Source organism: Odocoileus virginianus, chromosome 14, assembly GCF_023699985.2.
Source record: "Odocoileus virginianus isolate 20LAN1187 ecotype Illinois chromosome 14, Ovbor_1.2, whole genome shotgun sequence".
Taxonomy (NCBI): Eukaryota; Metazoa; Chordata; class Mammalia; order Artiodactyla; family Cervidae; genus Odocoileus; species Odocoileus virginianus.
Window position 1 is genome coordinate 55,430,693 of NC_069687.1, and position 19,993 is coordinate 55,450,685.

The window sequence follows — 19,993 nt, forward strand, 5'->3', positions numbered from 1 at the left end:
TTAGGTATTGGTGCTAGCCCACATCATGGTACTTGATCATTAACCCTGTTAACATTTCCGCAGTTTATTTACTGTACAATTTACTGCACAAATGCTTTCAAGTCTTTTATTACTTCTCCCAGAAAGATTGAGGATTTCATCCTGCTCTTCTGTTGAGTTGTCTTTCTGTGTCAACAGCGAGCAACTATGCAATGGGATGTATTCCATGTTGTCTGTGGTACCTGAGCATGTGATTGAACTTTTCAGAGGGCATGTACCTTCAGAAAAGCTGTCTTTTGAAAGAAGGCACTTTGTTTTGTTACATCTGCAACTTCTAATTTGTGTGCATGGAAGGATAATATTTTTAAAATGCATTTTCATCATTCATTTATCAGATTTTTAAAAGTCTAGTATTGTTTTAAGTAAGCTTATAGATGTTGCTTGTCTGGAATCAAGTGATCAAAACATGTGTGTGATATAAAGCATATATATGTATATATAATATAAAAGTTAAAGCTTTTACAAATAAAAGAACATAGAAAGTAGACTGTTCTTTTTATTACTAATTGAAAAGGACAAAAAAGCAAACTATATTCTGTCTAGAAAAAAAGGAATACAGATTGCCAATAATGTGTAATTCACATTTTCTCCAGGACTAACTGGAAGTCTGTGTTTCTCATGTGTTTTAAAAGATTGTGAAGACGATGATTGGGACTTTTCTGTTTTTAACAGTGCAAATGTCATCAGAAAGAGAGGTTAAGGGAAATTGTTTCTAGACCTGATGTTACTTAATAGCCAAGTGAGCCCAGACCAGTTTTCCAGAAGTTCTTTCAGCCCTTTACTGACTTCAAGACCCCAAATCCCCTCTCTATTCTGGCTCCCTGTAGGGTAGATTTTAGCTAGTTGTCTTCTTCTTACAAGGAGTAGCCATTTCCCCAGATTCTTCTAGATCGTTCCTTCTCTTTGTCCTTGGAACAGAAGTTGCCATACTCTCTGCTCCCTTTCCTCTTAGCTGTTTATCAAAAGCTATATATCCTATCATGAGATAGTCATGCAATGAAATACTATACACCCAACAGGATGACTGAACTAGAGCAAATTCCAGATTCAAGATGTTAACAGCATTTAAGTTGTAAAATATCCAAAAACAGCGAATCTAAACTGTCCATATTTATTAAAAGGTTAATAGTCTGGTGGGTCCCTTAACTAGTCTTTTGAACGTGAGTCCTAAAACGACAATGCTGAGTGATAAAACTCCCTGTGTGGTGTTTGTTTTCAGACTGGGAAAGTGGGTAAAGGGTAAAAGTCCAAGATGTGAGCTGATGGGTAGTTCAGAGCAAAATCATGGTCCCCTTTAATTGTAAAGGACCCCATCATGTTTTGTTAATTGATCAAATAAATAGCCCTACAGGATAAAGGGCTGCTTCTTTTTTTCATGGAATTCCCTGGAGAGAGGAGCAGGCTCTCTGCAGTTACCACTTTATTTTTGTTGAAACAGCAACTGGCACTTGGTGAGTTAGTTTCTTGGCTTTATGTTCTTTTGGCCCCACACATCTAGCAGTAGAAACTCAAAGCAGAAAGCAGCTCCTCCTGTGCACACAAGACCTGGAAATAGTATGTTTCCTGCATGCTGAGGAATTGCTGGGAGGATTGAAATTACTGAAAGCAACTTAAGTGTCTTCTTGGCTTAGTTTTAATTTCTCGATCTAGCAACGACACTATTCTCTCCATAGAGTTTTGTCCCTTCTCCATTCCTCCTCTCCTTTCATTGTCATTCTGAGATGGCTGAAGTCTAGTAGGATTGGTCATGGAATAAATAGGGCAAGGTGCTGCTGGCATAATATAGCTTCAGGTCTGCTAGGAAATTCATTTTCCTGTCCACAAAGAAGACAGGCATCTTAAACACACTTATCATAGTGCCAGACATCCATCCAGTTGGATCTGAAAAAACTGAAACTCATTCAGTTGGATCTTAAAGGTGTTTTCTCTCTGGAGGGGTCTCACTGAAATGAACATTTCTTTGGGCAGGGTGTCTCTGAGCTGCATTTAGCACAGCAGAAGATGAGTCATTAATGGGATGCTTCTGGTGGCTTGGTGAGGGACAAAACTAGATAGGGGAGGTGCTGTCAAGAACCATTTTGCAACAGGTTAAAAAGTACATGAAAAAGGTGATAAGCTTATTTCATGTCTTTCCCATGTTGTATCTGTTGGGCAGGGGCAGGAAAGGATGTTTAGAGATAGAAGACCAGAGTGAGCAGCAGAGAGAGAATGTGTTATTAGAGAGGTTAGGACAACAGAGGCAAAAGACTCTGAAAGTTACTGGAAGCTTCTGGATGGAGCTGGGCCTATTGGACTTAGAAGACAGCTTGTCTCACAGTAGATAGGTCGAACTGGGTGCACTGGATTGACACAGTAAGTCCCCTACATATGAATGAATTCTAGTCTGAGAGCATGTTCGTAAGTTTGTTTGTTCCTAAGTCCAACAAAATTAGCCTAGGTACCCAACTAACACATGTGGCCATATAGTACCATACTGTAATAGGTTTATAATAATTTTCACACAAATAATACATGAAAAAACAAACACACAAAAATAAAGAATACATTTTTACAGTATACTACCTCGAAAAGTACAGTAGGACAACTGCTGACACACAGGGCCACTTTCACGTTTTTGAAAGCTCACAAATTAAAGGTTCCTATTTAGGGCACTTGCTTTATTTCTTAGATTGAAATTCCTTATTTTGAAGTGGCCTTCTATATAATTGGATAGACTCAGGTTGATGTCATTGGCATATGTAGGTCTGTGTATTTTTTAAAAAGAAGACTTATATTCAGGCCAGTTGTATTTCAGCCAGAACATACTGCCCTGACGAGCTGTTAGGAAAAGTAGTTTGAGTAAAATGAGGTTATTTCTAGAATGCAAGGAGAGGGAATCACCCTGATTTTACAACTGAGTTGAATTAGATTTATGAGATTTTCAGCAAGGTGAAAGCAAGATTTTCTGAGAGGAAAAGGGCTTAATTCAAGCAAAATAAAGGGCATGTAAACAGTATTTGGATAAGTTTTAAAATGAATTTAATTTTCCTCTTAGTACTTTCTTCCCTCCCACCCCCACAAATATGGAGGCAAAAATTCAAAATAACTATTGTTGAAGCCGATTGGAAGTCCAGTGTCATTTTGAATGTTAGAAACCCAGAAACAAAATGAAGAAAAAATTGAGTGTTGCATCTGAATTAGCATTTAAAGTGGCATGTTTATATAAAAAGAGAATGGTGTAATATATCCTGAGAGTAAAGAGAGGATTTCAGACTGTGAAAGAATGTCAATTGCATTTATGTATTCATCGAATAGCCAGTTTGGTATTTGGTATGTATTTGCAGCATCCCTTATCACGCCTGCATTTATCTTCTGTGAGGGGGTTGGGAGACGAGACTTGGGAGATAGAAACAATGCAGGATTGATCTTCCCACCTTTGCAAAACTATTAGGAAAACCTTAGCTTTGCTCCAGGGGAGGGAGAGTTGGGTCATCTAGGGAGGTTTATCAAAATACATGTGCACATTTCTAAACACTCTTGGGGGTGCAAATCGAAACCTGTGTGTATGTGTGTTGGGCGCTGAGAAAGGGAGAGTGGGGGGCTTGTGACCTTTCAGCCCATTCTCTGGGTCAATCTTAAATGCCACCCTTGGCTGAGAACGGCTGTTCTTAGGGGAGCTACAGGGTACGCGGCATGCAGAGTGAGCTTCTGGGTGTCCAAAGGCATGAAGGTGAGTTCTCTTTCAAATTTACTAGGATGATTTTTTAGCAAGCCTGAATCAGACAGGAATTTGGAGACTTTTTTGGTGAACATTTCTTTTCAGCGTGGGCTTCCCTTGTGGCTCAGCTGATAAAGAATCCTCCTGCAATACAGGAGACCTAGGCTTGATCCCTGGGTTGGGAAGATCCCCTGGAGAAGGGAAAGACTATCCACTCCAGTATTCTGGCCTGGAGAAGTCCATGGACTATATATATATAGTCCATGGGGTTGTAAAGAGTCGGATACGACTGAGCGACTCTCACTTCACTTTCCTTTTTAGCAAGCCTTACGGAAGAAGATGGCCCACTGGCAGATGGGTGGCTGTGCTCTCCTCCTACAAGCCACCTTATTGGGTCTGTTACTCAGCAGGCATTTCAGAGCCACACTGCCTGGATTCAATCCTACCTCTGCCATTTAACCAGCCTATGACCTGCAGAAGGTTATTTCATTTCTGTGTGTCTTTATTTCCTCATCTGTAAAAGCATGTATCCTGTATCCACATATCCTGGAACGTTTTGAGGATTAAGTTAATAAACATTTGTAAAATGTTCATAACAGTACCTGACACACAGGAAGCTCTATGTGTTTCATTAAATATAACATGGGAATGAAACCTTCTACCCCAGCCCTCCCATCACTTCTTTCTGTCCTGTCGAGTTAAGCAAAGGACTTCCAAGTAAACTGAAGAAGTTCCCTTGAAGCCAGATCATTTGAGTAGCACTTTCTAGAGGGTGACAGTGTATACCAACACTTCCGTCAATAGAGGGTATTAGAGAGGGCAGCTGGCCATGTACTCTTGGGTAGATTTTTTCCTTGTTTCCCTCCATGGTCTACCCCTCATATCAGGAGATTTCTAGGTGTGTGGAGACAGTCCTCACATATGTTCTGGCTCTGTAGCATCAAGCTGTGAGAGAACTCCCTGTGCTCAGGGGGTGGCCTGTCTTCTAGAATAATCCATCACTTGACACCTGCCCATCCTTCTCAGCATGGTATTCAGGTTACTTCTCCTAACTGTGTTTTGAGACAGATATTGAGGAAAATGAAGTGGGATATTATAGATGTACATGCAGAAAAGTTTAATCATAGTATTTTGGAGCTGGAAGACACCTTAACAGAAAACTGCTTTTAAATACCATTGTTCTGATAACTGAGGGACTAGCAACTCAGAGGACATGAGATTTACGTGTTGAGGTTGCTTCTTGACCATAGCCAGAATTTAGGGTTCCCACCCACCCATGACTGGAAAGCAACCTTTCCTTCTTTAGGGAAATACATTTGAGTTAGAAAGAGATGATGAGCAAGGGTGTGGATGCACTCTGTTCTGTAAAGATGTGAACTACAGAGTCTTCATCCACAGTGCGGGTCACATCAAAGGCAGATTTTTGGCAGAGTACACTTGACTTCACTGTGCTTGTCATGGTGTCTTTGAACATTGTGGAGCGTGTCGCCTCAAACTCTTCTTAAATATGTGTGCATATCGCTGATTCACTTCGTTGTACAGCAGACCCTAACACAGAATGGTGAAGCAGTTACACTCCATTAAAAAGAAGAGTTTACACCTAAAACCGCAACGGGAAGGAAAATGTTAAGTCACACACCAGCACTGCCAGGATACGGAGTTAACTCAGGCTAGTGATGCTACACTGGTGGGGCGTGGCAGTTCCCAAAGGTCCATCATCCAAGGAGTTGTGTGAATGGGGCAGCTGAATTCTGTATTGTCCTCCTGACCCCGTTGCTGTAGTAAGTCGGCCCTCTGTGGGGAACCATTGGTCGTATCCATTTGCCCGTATAGCATTTCTCTTTAGAATCACTGCATTTTCCTCTGCCATTCTGACTCGTAGGAATTAGGCTTCCTGCTCTTCGGCTCTTCGTGGCAAATGACTGTCAGACGTAAGCGGCTGGGTGAGAAATAGCCTAGGATTTCCCTCTCTGCTTTTCTGCAGTAAAGGCCTCAACCTCTGAGCCTTCTGGGGGTCATTTCTTTCATCTGAATACATAGGCCTTGTCTTTGAACATGCTTTTATATAAAGCCATCTCTTCTGGGATAAGGATGAGGACTTTTCCATGCTTCTGTGTTGGAACCTAAGACATGCCCGCAGAACAGGCCAGGACCTGTGCACCTGTCTTTCCAGCGGCCTTCTGGGCTCTGCTTTGCTTCTGACATCACCCAGGTAGCTTTTGATTCCTACCATAAGGAAATTGTATGCAGAGAGTTCCGCAAATGCAATTGCATGAGAGGAAAGATTTATTCTGTAAATTTTATTGGCATGTGGACATGGGTGCCTAGTCTAGAAGGGTAAATTTTGATTTTTTTTTTAAAGCATAAAAATTCTAATGATAATAAATTTAAATAGGCCTAATGTATTGAAGGAAAGGATTTTTAAATGCTTCTTTCCTAGAATTATAATCTTTTAAGAAATATTTGCCTATTTTGTAAATGCTTAGGTGAAAATATTCTTCCTCTATTAGAAAGTATTAATTTGGCCTAGGCATTGTGCTTTTTATTGTGTGGGAAGAAATGATTTTTAATTTCTGCTGCGTCCTACAGATCAGTGAGACTAATCTTGGGGTGACATTAGCCCTGATTGCTTAGCTCTTACTAAACCCTGATTTTCCAATGCTGACTCTACTGTTACTGGTGGTGGTGTATGTGCTTTTACTCAGGAAGAGGTCTTTTGCATTTATTGGTATTTTTCAAAAACTGAGGAGAGCGTTTTCATGGCACCCTCTGTATCCTTGTGTCACTGCTGTGGGACAGGTGTTGTTCACTGCGGAGTCAGTGTGGACCGTCCCCCTGGGCTGACATCAGCTCTCGGGGAGGGCATGGTCTGCTCTTCTGGGCTCCCCTTGGCCTCTTGCTGAGAGGATCTGCTCTGTGCAGGGCACATGAGTGAGTTCACGAGGGGTTTGATATTTCAGGTTGTAAAGCATAGTGTTTAGTATCTTAACAAATCAAGAATTGATTATCTGGGAGAATAAGCAGAAAGTTTTTAGGTCTAGGATAAATTAAATGCTAAAACCAGTCCTAGTGGATTAAAGAAGCCTTTGGAAGCCCTGGAGTATTTTTTTTTTTTTTTGGAGTATATTTTGAAAATACACTTGACATCATATACTGAAATGAAATTAATAGATCAATATATGGTTTTATGTTTTAAGAGAACATTGGTGGTTTTTTTAGTGAGATTCTAAGGTATTACCAGTTTGTATGTAAATGAAGTTGATTCTGGTAGAATCACAGGGATAAAATACTGTCATCAAAAAGCATGTTACTTAATTTTTATCTTTGAGAATTCAAGTCACTTAGCTCTATCCCACTTTTTTTTTTTTTTTTTAAGCTGGAAGATGTTTGTTAGACCACATCCTTAAGACCGTAGCAGGGGGTGGTGATGATGGTGGAGATCTGGGAAAATACTTAAAAGGGGAATTAAAGCAAACATAGTTTAGATTGTTACTCCTCAAGTCTCTGTGCAGTTTCTTTTCATCCATGGACCTTTTATTTACTGTTTAACATCACCTCGGCTGTTTTATGTTAAGTACTAGGAATTGTAAATTATAATTGTATTAAACCACAGCAGAATTTAAAACAACACAATGAGACAGAACCACTTCCTCTCATGAAATCCCATGTAGCATGAAGCAATTTGGGCTTCCCTGGTGGCTCAGTGGTGAAGAATCAGTTGCCAAGGAAGAGACATGGGTTTGATCCCTGAATCAGAATGATCCCCTGGAGAAGGAAATGGCAACCCACTCCAGTATACTTGCCTGGGCATTCCCATGGACAGAATGAGCCCGGCAGACTACAGTCCACGAGGTTACAAGAGAGTCAGACATGACTTAGTGTCTAAGCAACAACAAGAGCGGCATAACCCCATGCTCACAGTATGTAGCATGCTTCCCCCTCCCCTGAAAAAAAAAAAAGGCTTCATTGACCCATAATTGTGGGTTAATATTTCCCTAACAGCTAACAGTGCTTCCCCCTCCCCTTAAAAACAAAGCTTCATTAACCCATAATTGACATATCATAAATTATACTTAAAGTACACAATCTCATAAATTGACATGCACACATATATACAGACACTCCTGTGAAACCAGCTCCACAGTCAAGGTAATGAAATATCCATCTCCTCTAGCAGTTTCCTCTTACAGGTTTGTAATTGCTCCCTCCCCCTCCCCCAACATGCCTAATCAGACGGTTGCTAATATTTTCCATTCCTAAAGATTCGTATGCATTTCCTAAACTTTTTAAATAAATGGAGCAAAACTGTTTTTACTCTTTTTTTGTCTGGTTTCTTTCACTCCATGTAATTATTTTGTGATTCAGTTCCTTTGCAGTGTACGTTAATAGTCCATTGCTTTTTATTTCTAAGTAATATCCTGTTGGTGGGTACAGCATAGTTTGATTATCCATCCACTTGCTGATAGACATTTGGGTCACGTATAGTTTTGGGCCACTATAAATAAAGGTGCTATACATGATTGGTAGATTTTCTCCTGGTTTCAGTTGCTTTACAGCATCTATTAAAGAGCAAAATTTTTTAGTTTTCATGAAGTCAAATTTATCAGTTTGTTCTTTAAGTGGTTATGGTTTTGGTGTTGCATCTAAGCCATCTTTGCCTGTTTCAAGTTCACAAAAGTTTTCTCCTCTTTTTCCATAAAATTTATAATTTTAGATTTAAAATTTTAGATGTTTATGTCTATGATCCATTTTGAGATAATTTTTGTGTGTGGGTGAAGTATGGATTGAAGTTTTAAGTTCTTGCATACAGGTGTCTAACTGTTCCAGCACCATTTGTTAAACAGACCATTCTCTGTCCCCTCTCCACTGAATTTCTTTGCAGTTTGGTTGAAAATTGGTTGTCCGTATATGGGTGTCTATCTACAGACTTTCTATTCTGTTTCATGTCTTGTTTGCCTTATATCAGTGTCTGCACTGATTGGATTGTTGTAGCTGTATAGTAAGTTCAGATATCAGATAGCGTTAGTCATCCAGCTATGTTTTTTATTTTCAAAATTGTTTGGACCATTCTAAATTCTTTAGTTTTGGAATCAGCTTATCATTTTCTGCCCCCAGAAGCCAGGTGAGATTTTTATTGAAATACATTAAATCTTTAGAGCAATTTAGAAGCTATGAAAAAATTTCCAGTCGTTATAAGTCTTAAGGATAGATTAGGGAGAGCAGTGTGTTAGTCAATGCAATGTGGAGAGACTGTGATGGAACTGTCACCCATGATATACTGATGGAGGAGATGGGTAACCCAACTGTGGGAGGCTGAGTTGTGGAATAAGTGACCACAGATAAGCAAACATCCCCTCAGAGAAGCTCAAGAGAAATGGTTGGGTGGGTGGTTCAGAGAGCAGCTCAGGTAATGATTTCAAGCTGAGGTCAGAGAGGACTAGGTGCCTTTCTTCTGGAACGAAGAGCTGCAGCGGAGAGCTCAGGCTCAGCGTAGGCAGGGAATGGGAGAGGGAGAGCATGACCAGACAGCGTTCCCATGTCCATGTCTGGTCTGGGAGAGGGCCACAAGGCCTGGAAAGAGTGGGATCCAGAAAACGCTTAGAGAGGGGAGGCGTTTGTCGTAGAGCAATGCAGGTCAGCTGCACATTAGGACTATTGGTCTAGAACAGTGGTCCTCAACCAGAGGTGATATTGTCCCCTTGGGGACATGTGACAGTGTCTGGAGAGATTTCTGATTGTCACAGTTACTGGGAGGTGGATTTCTCCTCTCCTTTAGTGGCTATAGAGAGGACAGAGTTGTTGCTAAACATTCTGCAGTGTATGGGAAAACACCCGCCTCAACAAAGACTTGTCGACCCAGCATGTTCCTCGTGCTAGAGGTGGGGACCACTGGTCTAGAGAGGAAGGGCCAGAAAGAGGGTGAAGCGAGAATGAAGGGCTTGATTGCTCTGATGCCTACTGTCTATATTGTCTTGAGGAGAAATACTCTCATGTGGTGACCATGCTTGCTCAGAAATTAGTCTCTGGAAATCTTTTTTGTGAGTGTTTTTGGAAGATGTCTGAAAGTGTTATCAAATAAGGATAGTTTAACAAAGCATGCCTTAACTACAAGTGAAGAAATGTTGAACATTTGAGTTAATTGACTTAAGAAGAAAGTATTTGTTTAGACATGGCATTGTCCACAGATGAGTTTATCAATTGGGATATTTTTGATTGCAAGTAATACGAGAAAACCTAACTGAAAATGGCTGAAAAAAATAAAGGAAATTTCCCAGCTAATGTAACTAAAAAGTCCTGGCTTCTGGCAAGAGTTAACCAAGAGTTTCACTGTTGACCCAGGGACCCAGTTTCTCCTTCATCCCAGGGCATGCCTCCTTCCTAGCTCGTAGATGACTGCCAACAGTTTTCACGGTTTGTTTTTTCTTATCTGTCCTCACCAGAAGTGGATTTTTCTTCTCCTGCCATTATGGGTTTCTCTTTGATTGGGCCATCTTAAATTATGTATCCATCCTTGAATATGACAATATTTATAGCATTACCCTCATTAACTTAGACTGTTCAGTATGGTAACCACTGGCCACAGGTGGCTGTTGAGCTCTTGAAATGTAACTAGTCCAAATTGAGATGTGAAAAAAAAAAGTGAAATATTTAATAATTTATGTACTAATTGTGTGGTGAAAGGGTAATATTTTGGGGTATGTTGGGTTGGAATACAAAACCATTATTAAAATGGCCTTCACTTGTTTCTTTTACATTTGTTTTTAATGTGACTACTAGAAAATTTAAAATTGTATTAGTGGCTCCAAACTGTATTTTTGGCAGGCCAAACTGGCTAAGACCACTCAGGAGTCCTGTCAAGTAGAGTGGCGTCAACTCCATCCAAATCACGTGGCAGATACACTTATGGGAGAGAGATGGAATGGATATTGGGCAAGCAATAAGAAATGAACACTGCTGTGTCTGGCATAAGCAGAGAAGGGAATATTTGTTGAATTGCTGCTATTTTACTGCAGGTGAATGTCTGGAAATACTTCTGCTCTACCACCACTAAAAAGTTAACATTTTTTCTTAAATATATTTTTGAAAGTTCTAGAGCAAACATACGGCTCATAGTAACCAGTGAAGCAGCAGAGAGATACACTAGGAGGAAGGAAATAATCCCCATTCCTCTCAGTCCTTGTTTCCACTCCTAGCCCGGGGTGGCCCTTGTCCGTCTGGTCTGTGTTCCTCCGTCCTTGTTCCCTGTCCACGGGGGTGCCTGCATGGCCATCGTTTTGTGTGTTTGTTGCTACTGTCATAGTGGAATTATAGCTTTTCAATTTGTTTTTCTCACCTTACCAAGTCACACTCTACAGCTTTATCCCATTGTTGTGAATAATATTTAATATTCTATATTATGGATATTACACATTTCATTAAACATTTCCTCACTAATGGACATTAATGTTATTTCCACTCGCCCATCTTCCTGCACCCCACAACAAACAATACTGCAATAAATATCATTGTGCCTGTATCCTTACGTACTGGTCCTTTTTTTTCCCCTATAGGATAGATTCTCAGAAGTGGAATTGCTTGGTCAAACGGTATGTGTATTTTTAATTTTAATAGATATTTCTACATTCTTTCCCCAAAGAAATAGCAAATCACATTTGCACATAAGAATGCCCATTTTCCACATTTCACCAGCACTGGATGCCACTGTTTCTTTTCATTCTTGCCAGTCTTAAACCTCTGAGTATTAATTTACATTTCTTCACTGACAGTCACTGATGTAGAATATATTTTCATATGTTTATTATCCATTTGAATTTCTCTTTTCTTCATTTCCTATTCATTTCCACTACCCATTTTTCTAGTGTTTTTCTGTCACAATTTCTGGGAGCTATGTATTGTTTTAGAAATGTTAATCCAGTGTTATACCAGTGTTATATATGTGCAAATATAGCTTTTTGATTCTTGCCTATGTGTATGATGTCTTTTACTAAAAGAAAATTATTAGTTATTATTTAATCCAACATATCTATCATTTTCTTTATTGCTTCTGAGTTATCTGTTTTACTCAAGATGGCATTGTCCACCCCATGGTCATACAGACATCCTTATAAATATTCTTCCCTATTTTTAAAAACATTCAAATCTTACTCCAGTTTTACATTTTATACATGATATGAAGTAGGATGCTATCTTTCTTTTTTCTCCCCAATATCATTACTATAAGAAACTTTATTTTTCATGGGATGGAAATGTTACCTTTGTCACATATAAAGATGCCACATACCTTTGTATCTCTGGCCTCTTCATTCTGATCCCTGTCTGTCTGCTTCTGTGCCAACACCATTTTGTTTTGAATACAGTGGCCTTCTAGTGAGTTGTGATGTCTGGTAAGTTCTCCCTGACTGGTCTGTTTTCATACTTTTCATGGTTGCTTTTAGCCATTTATTTTTTGTTTCATATTGATCTAGCTATATTAAATTTTAAAACTTAAAGGTGGGGAATTTTATATTTAAAACATTTAAGATAAAATTCCCCACCTTTAAGTTTTAAAATTTAATATAGTAATATATGATAAATAAAACTGCAAAATTACTTTGCAGTTTGGGAATCTCTTTACTTGATGTTACTAATTGGAAAATATTTACTGATAACTTAAAGGATTTTCTGTGAGTTTTATTTCTCTAAATGTGACTTTGTTCCTGTGATAATTGTATAATTATCCTAAGGTGCAAAAATGGGGATGCAGGCATGATATGTTTTAATCTGTCTAAAAATCAGATTATAATAAAGCTAAAGTGACCTTGTAAATAATTTGTATTTCTATTTATATAATGAACTAGAAGTTATACCTGTACCTGGATTGGTTGAGGGCTGTGTAAATTTGATAATATGACAAAGACCTATAGCTGTTATGATAAACTATGGGTTTTCAGTCTTTTTGCTTTGGTTTTTCTAAAAGTTAAACAATGTTGACTTAAGAAGTTATCACATTTGAAGTTTGAGGTAAAGTTGTTTTTAATATTTTATGTTTTTGACAATTCTTACATTAAGTTTTTACTAATGTGATATTAATTTTGTTCACTGAAATTCTTGATAGTTTTTTTGGAAACTTTAGTTATAGTATTAAGGTAATAAATACTTCTGCATTTCTCTGAAAGCATCTGAAAATCTAAAGCTGCCTGTGATTTAAAATAATGGTTACATTTTCTTACAAATTGAACACATATGCAGATACACATGAGATCTGTATTTCGCTTATGAAAGTGAAGAAAAGTCCTAATGTTGGTCCCTGCCCATTTTTATTTGGTTAATTAGGAAAAAACCATTAGTTTCTTCTATAGCCAAAAAAGGAAATGGTGAAGTAACACATTGTGATTATTATTGAGTGATATAACTACTTGACAAATTATAATTGTGTTTTTAAAAATGATAGTTTTAGTACTTTCACTGAAAATATAGTTCAAATAAATAGATAGGTATGGCAATTATTTACATGTGTATAAATATTAAAGATGATAATTTAGAAGTAGGAACTAATTTAAATTGTTTATATGAAAACCACAAAAGGACTTAGTAAAATTAAGAGTTCACTTTGAACTTTCTATATGAATTTATAATTTTATTAGGTCAAAGTCAAATATAATTTTACTGCTCTGTTCTAAACTAGGTAATTAATAATCACTGCCTGGCTTCCACCCACTACTCATATGAAATCAGCTAGTAGGCACCCCACGGACCCCAGTTTTATCGCTAAAACTACTTTCCACTATTCTGATTCTGAAACATATGTGGTTGCTACAGCTGGGATAAGGGAACACTTTGTTGGTTTCAGAACAGTTTTTTTTTTTTTTTAACCAAAGAGCAGGAATGCTTTCAGTAGTGTGTGGAGCTATAAGGAGATTAACCCAACTGAAGTAACTTATGCTGGCCAACAGTGGAAATTTAGGTGACAGAGCAAATGGTAATTTTAAGCCTTTGAACAAGCTGAGCCTACTGAGAGCCGAGAGCAGTCATGTTTTATCAAAGGTTGACAAATGATATAAACTGTACTACATTAAAGGCATATCACATTTCTCATATTTCCTAATAAGCTGTATTTTAACCAGCTCAAACTGTGTTTCCTGCACTTAGGTTTTGTTGTTCTTGTTGTATAATTGCTAAGTCATGTCTGACTCTCTGCGACCCCATGGACTGCAGCAAGCCACACTTCCCTGTCCTTCACTATCTCCCAGAGGTTGCTCAGACTCATGTCCATTGAGTCAGTGATGCCATTCAACCATCTCATCCTCTGTCATCCCCTTCTCCTCCTGTGCTCAATCTTTTCCAGCATCAGGGTCTTTTCCAATGAGTCAGTTCTTTGCATCAGGTGGCCAGTCCTTCGCACCAGTCCTTCCAATGAATATTCAGGGTTGATTTCCTTTAGGATTGAATGTTTTGATCTCCTTGCCATCCAAGGGACTCTGAAGAGTCTTCTCCAGTACCACGATTTGAGAGCATCAGTTCTTCAGTGCTCAGTCTTCCTTACTACCTGCAATGCAGGAGACCCTAGTTCAATTCCTGTGTCGGGAAGATCTGCTGGAGAAGGGATAGGCTACCTACTCCAATATTCTTGGGCTTCCCTTGTGGCTCAGCTGGTAAAGAATCAGCTGGCAATACAAGAGACCTGGGTTTGATCCCTGGGTTAGGAAGATCACCTGGAAAAGGGAAAGGCTACCCACTCCAATATTCTGGCCTAGTCACAAAAAGTCAGACAAAACTGAGCGACTTTCCCTTTCACTTTGAGCCTTCTTTATAGCACTTGAGTTTTAATCATCATCAAAACAGACAAAGATGATAACCATAAATATAAAAAGATATTTCTGTTATCAAATATGATATCACTTTTATGTGGAATCTAAACAATAATACAAATGAGCTTATTTAAAAAAGAGAAATAGACTCATAGACATAGAAAACAAAATTATGATTACAAAGGGGAAGAGGGGAGGGATAAAGTAGGAGTATGAGATTAACAGATATACACTACAATTTATAAATTAACAGAGAGTTACTATATAGCACAGGGAACTGTATTTGATATCTTATAGCAAGCTATAATGGAAAAGAATCTGAAAAAGAATTTACATATATGTAATACACATATACATGTATATGTGTGATACTGAATCACTGTACTACTATACACCTGAAACTAACAGTGTATCATAAATAAACCTTACTTCACAGGAGGGGCCTGGGTCGCCCCACCTTGAGCAGTCCCGGCGTCATCATCCTCTGCCACTGTCCAGTTATCTTTGACTGCCACATATGGATTCCCACAAATCTCCGAAGGAATCAATCCTCATTATGGGAGGAGCCTTGGCTGTGCTCTGGACCAGAAGGGAGTCCTTGTGATTCTGTTTGACATCAGCCACCCTGCTCAGACCATTCCAGAAGGCATCCGGTTTATACCAGGAGACATCCGCTGTCTCTCTGATGTAGAGAACGACTTCCAGGGTGTCGATGTGGCTTGTGTGTTCCATATCATGTCTTACAAGTTAACAGTCCAGCAGTGACATGGTGCGTTCATCCAGGAAGGGGACTGAGAGACCAGAGATCAAGCCTTGAACCTTTGGAGTGGGAGCAGTGACTCCAAGACCCTAGACCCAGAGAACTAACTGTAGGGAGTATCAAGTAGTGAGAACTCACACCAAGGAAACAACTCGAATACAAGACCTGGCATCGCCCAACCACCAGTAGCACCTTGTGCAGGATACCTCATCTAAACAACAAACAAAAATACAAACCCAGTCATCAGCAGACAGGATTACCACCTCACTCAGCCCTGCCCATCAGAGGAAAAACAAACAAGCAAACAAAAACTCAGCACAAATCTCACCCTGTATGAAGCTTACACAGACCACTGGACCAGCCTTAGGAGGGCAGAAACAAAAAGGAAGAAAGAATTCAACCTTGAAGCCTGGGAAAAGGAGACCTCAAACACAGTAAGTTAATAAAATAATGAAAAGGCAGAGAAATACTGCACAAATGAAGGAGCAAACTAGAAATACAGAAGTCCAAATAAATGAAGAGGAAATAGGCAAACTACCTGAAAAAGAATTCAGAATAATGATAGTAAAGATGATCAAAAACCTTGAAAACAAAATGGAGAAAATGCAAGAATCAATTAATTAACAAAGACCTAGAAAAATTAATGAATAAACACATAGAGACAACACAATTACTGAAATTAAAAATACTCTAGAAGAAATCAATAGCAGAATATCTGAAGCAAAAGAATGAATCAATAAGCTGGAAGGTAAAATGTTGGAAACCACTTCTGAAGAGCAGAATAAAGTAAAAAGAATGAAAAGAACTGAGCATAGTCTCAGAGACCTCTGGGACAATATCAAATGCACCAACATTTGAATTATTGGGGTCGCAGAAGAAGAGAAAAAGAAAGGGTATGAGAAAATTTTTGAAGAGATTATAGTTGAAAATTTCCCCAACATGGAAAAGGAAATAGTCAAACAAGTCCAAGAGGCACAAACAGTCCCATACATGATAAACCCAAGGAGAAACACTCCAAGGCACATACTAATCAAACTAACAAAGACTAAGCACAAAGAAAGAATATTAAAAGCAGCAAGGGAGAAGCAGCAAGTAACATACAAGGGAAACCCCATACGCTTAACAGCTGATCTTTCAGCAGAAACTCTGCAGGCCAGAGGGAATGGAGGATATATTTAAAATGCTAAAAGGGAAAATTCTACAACAAAGATTACTGTACTCGGCAAGGATCTCATTCAAAATTGATGGAGAAATAAAAAGCTTGTCAGGAACACAAAAGTTAAGACAATTCAGTACTACCAAACCAGCTTTACAACAAATGCTAAAGGAACTTATATGGTCAAGGAATACAAGAGAAGAGAAAAGATGTACAAAATCAACCTCTAACAATTAAGAAAATGGCAATGGGAACATATATATTAAATATTACTTTAAATGTAAGTGGATTAAATGCTCCAACCAAAAGACACAGATTGCTTGAATGGATACAAAAACAAAACCCATATATATACTGTCTAAAAGAAACCCACTTCAGACCTAAAGACACATGTAGACTGAAACTGAGAAGATGGAAAAATATATTCCATGCAGATGGGAAGCAAAAGGAAGCTGGAGTAGCAATCCTCATATCAGGCAAAATAGACCTTAAAATAAAGAAGATTACAAGAGATAAGGAAGGACACTGCATAATGATCAAGGGATCAATCCAGGAGGAAGACCTAACAATTGTAAATATCTATGCACGCAACATAGGAGCACCTCTTACATAAGACAAACACTAACACACATAAAAGCAGAAATTGACAGTAACAAATAATAGAAGACTTTAACACCCCACTCACACCAATGGACAAATCATCAGAACAGAAAATTAATAAGGAAACACAAGTCTTAAATGATACATTAGATGAGATGAATCTCATTGATATCTTCAGTACATTCCATCCAAATGCAGAAGAATACACTTTCTTCTCAAGTACACATGGAACATTCTCCAGGATAGACCACATCTTGGATCACAAACCAAACCTCAGAAAATTTAAGAAAATTGAAATTGTATCAAGAATCTTCTCCGACCACAAGGCTATGAGACTAGATGTCAATTACCAGAAAAAAACTGTAAGAAAGACAAACACATGGAGATTAAACAACAAGTTTCTAAGTAAACAATAGGTTACTGAAGAAATTAAAAAAATTTCTAGAAATAAATGACAGTGAAAACACAACTCAAAACCTGTAGAATACAGCAAAAGCAGTTCTAAGAGGGAAGTTTATAGCAATACAATCCTACCTCAAGAAACAAGAAAAACATTGAATAGACAACCTAACTTTACACCTAAAATGGAAAAAGAAGAACAAAAAAAACCCCAAAATGAGTAGAAGGAAACAAATCATAAAGATCCAAGCAGAAGTAAATGAAAAAGAAATAAAAGAAATAATAGTAAAGATTTTTTTTAAAAAAATCTGGTTCTTTGAGAAGATAAACAAAATTAATAAATAAACTATACTTCAAATTTTTAGAAATGAATAAATTTTAAATATAATTACACATGTCTGTAAATTCTTTACTGTTAATTATAAACTTATTTTTAAGTGTATGTAGACTATCACAGGATCTTAAAATCACAGTAAAATAAGCAATGAACAAGCATATCATAAGATTAATAATAAAGGAATGTTTCTTTTATAATACACCAAGTATTTGAGACTTTAATTTGCTCCAGGGCTACCTAAGCTTAGACTCTGAAAGACAGAATTCTTAAATTAGGACGGAGAACCTATCTTTCTTTGTAGAACCAATATACACAATCATTTGTGACTGGGTGTTGAGTAGAGTCCATGGGCAGGAAACAGAGTTGTTTGTGTTTGAAGCTAGGAGAACTCTAGCTGCTACAATGTGCCATCAGAGCCCCCCCAAAAAACCCCAAAACAGTGATTTAGAGGACATGAAGAGAGAGACTAGAAAGATATAAGCACTAGAATAACTAAACTAGTGCTCACAGAACCTAAAGAGTAAGGAAAGAAATGCCCCCAAAACTGCAACCTTGGGTACAAGTAGTCACATATATTGATTTAAATTAATCAATTCTGGTTATATTCAGCGTCTCTGCCTTACATGAAGATACAAAGCAGGTGATATTATGGTGTTGACCAGAAAACAATGATGTACCTCCAAAAATATTTCAGGTATTATGTTCAAAGCAATGTTCCTTAGGGCCAGAACCCTCCTTAATTCATAGGTGTTCTTAATCTAGATCAATCTGAAGTAAAAACAACAAGTTATGTGGCATTGTACTTTTAAAAGATGAAAAAAATCTTACAACTCAAAATTAAAACTGAATCAAGGTAAATATTTTGCTCACATTAGTTATCAATTTAAGACTTGTAAGGGTTGCCTACAAATGATCACAAATGATCACAGTAAATTAGGGCAGTAACACTGTTCTAATTCAATACTACTCTCTTTTTCTTGTTTAAATTTCCTTCATGTGTTTGGTACTGTCTTCAGTTAGGTTCAGTCGCTCAGTCATGTCTGACTCTTTGAGACTCCATGGACTTGAGCAGGCCAGGCTTCCCTGTCCATCACCAACTCCTGGAGCCTACTCAAACTCATGTCCATTGTGTCGGTGATGCCATCCAACCATCTCATCCTCTGTCATCCCCTTCTCCTCCTGCCTTCAATCTTTCCCAGCATTAGGGTCTTTTCCAAGGAGTCGATTCTTTGCATCAGGTGGCCAAAGTATTGGAATTTCAGCTTCAGCGATCAATCCTTCCAATGAATATTCAGGATTGATTTCCTTTAGGATTGACAGGTTGGATCTCCTTGTAGTCCAAGGGACTTTCAAGAGTTTTGTCCAACACCACAGTTTAAAAGCATCAATTCTTCAGTGCTCAGCTTTCTTTATAGTCCAACTCTCACATCCATACATGACTACTGGAAAAACCATAGCTTTGACTAGATGGACCTTTTTTGGCAAAGTAATGTCTGTTTTTTAATATGTTGTTTGTGTTGGTCATAGCTTTTCTTCCAAGGAGCAAGCATCTTTTAATTTAACGGCTGCAGTCACCACCTGCAGTGATTTTGGAGCCCAAGAAAATAAAGTCTGTCACTGTTTCCATTGTTTCCCATCTATTTGCCATGAAGTGATGGGACTGAATGCCATGATCTTAGTTTTCTGAATGTTGAGTTTTAAGCCAACTTTTTCCACTCTCCTCTTTCACTTTCATCAAGAGGCTCTTTAGTTCTTCTTCACTTTCTGCCAGAAGGATGGTGTCATCTGCATATCTGAGGTTATTGATATTTCTCCTGGAAATCTTGATTCCAGCTTGTGCTTCATCCAGCCTGGCATTTCGCATGATGTACTCTGCATATAAGTTAAAAAAGCAGGATGACAATATACAGCCTTGTTGTACTCCTTTCCTGATTTGGAGCCAGTCTGTTGTTCCATGTCCTGTTGTTGCTTCTTGACCTGCATACAGATTTCTCAGGAGGCAGATCAGGTGGTCTGGTATTCCCATCTCTTTCAGAATTTTCCACAGTTTATTGTGATCCACACAGTCAAAAGCTTTGGCATAGTCAATAAAGTACATGTTTTTTTGAAACTCTCTTGCTTTTTGATGATCCAATGGATGTTGGCAATTTGATCTCTGGCTCCTCTGCCTTTTCTAAATCCAGCTTGAACATCTGGAAGTTCACAGTTCACATACTAT

At 38.3% G+C, this 19,993-nt stretch overlaps 1 protein-coding gene across 11 annotated transcripts in view; it reads left to right on the forward strand.

Moving 5' to 3' along the window:
* MAST4 (microtubule associated serine/threonine kinase family member 4) overlaps window positions 1–19,993 on the forward strand; it is a 610,376-nt gene that overhangs the window by 321,275 nt on the left and 269,108 nt on the right. For 7 of the 11 annotated variants that reach the window (XM_070476769.1, XM_070476765.1, XM_070476767.1 and 4 more), the window contains one exon: window positions 11,287–11,322. The exons of the other annotated variants lie outside the window; for them this stretch is intronic. In XM_070476769.1, coding sequence (XP_070332870.1) covers window positions 11,287–11,322 — 36 coding nt within the window. The remainder of the gene's footprint in view (window positions 1–11,286; window positions 11,323–19,993) is intronic. 11 annotated transcript variants of the gene reach the window in all.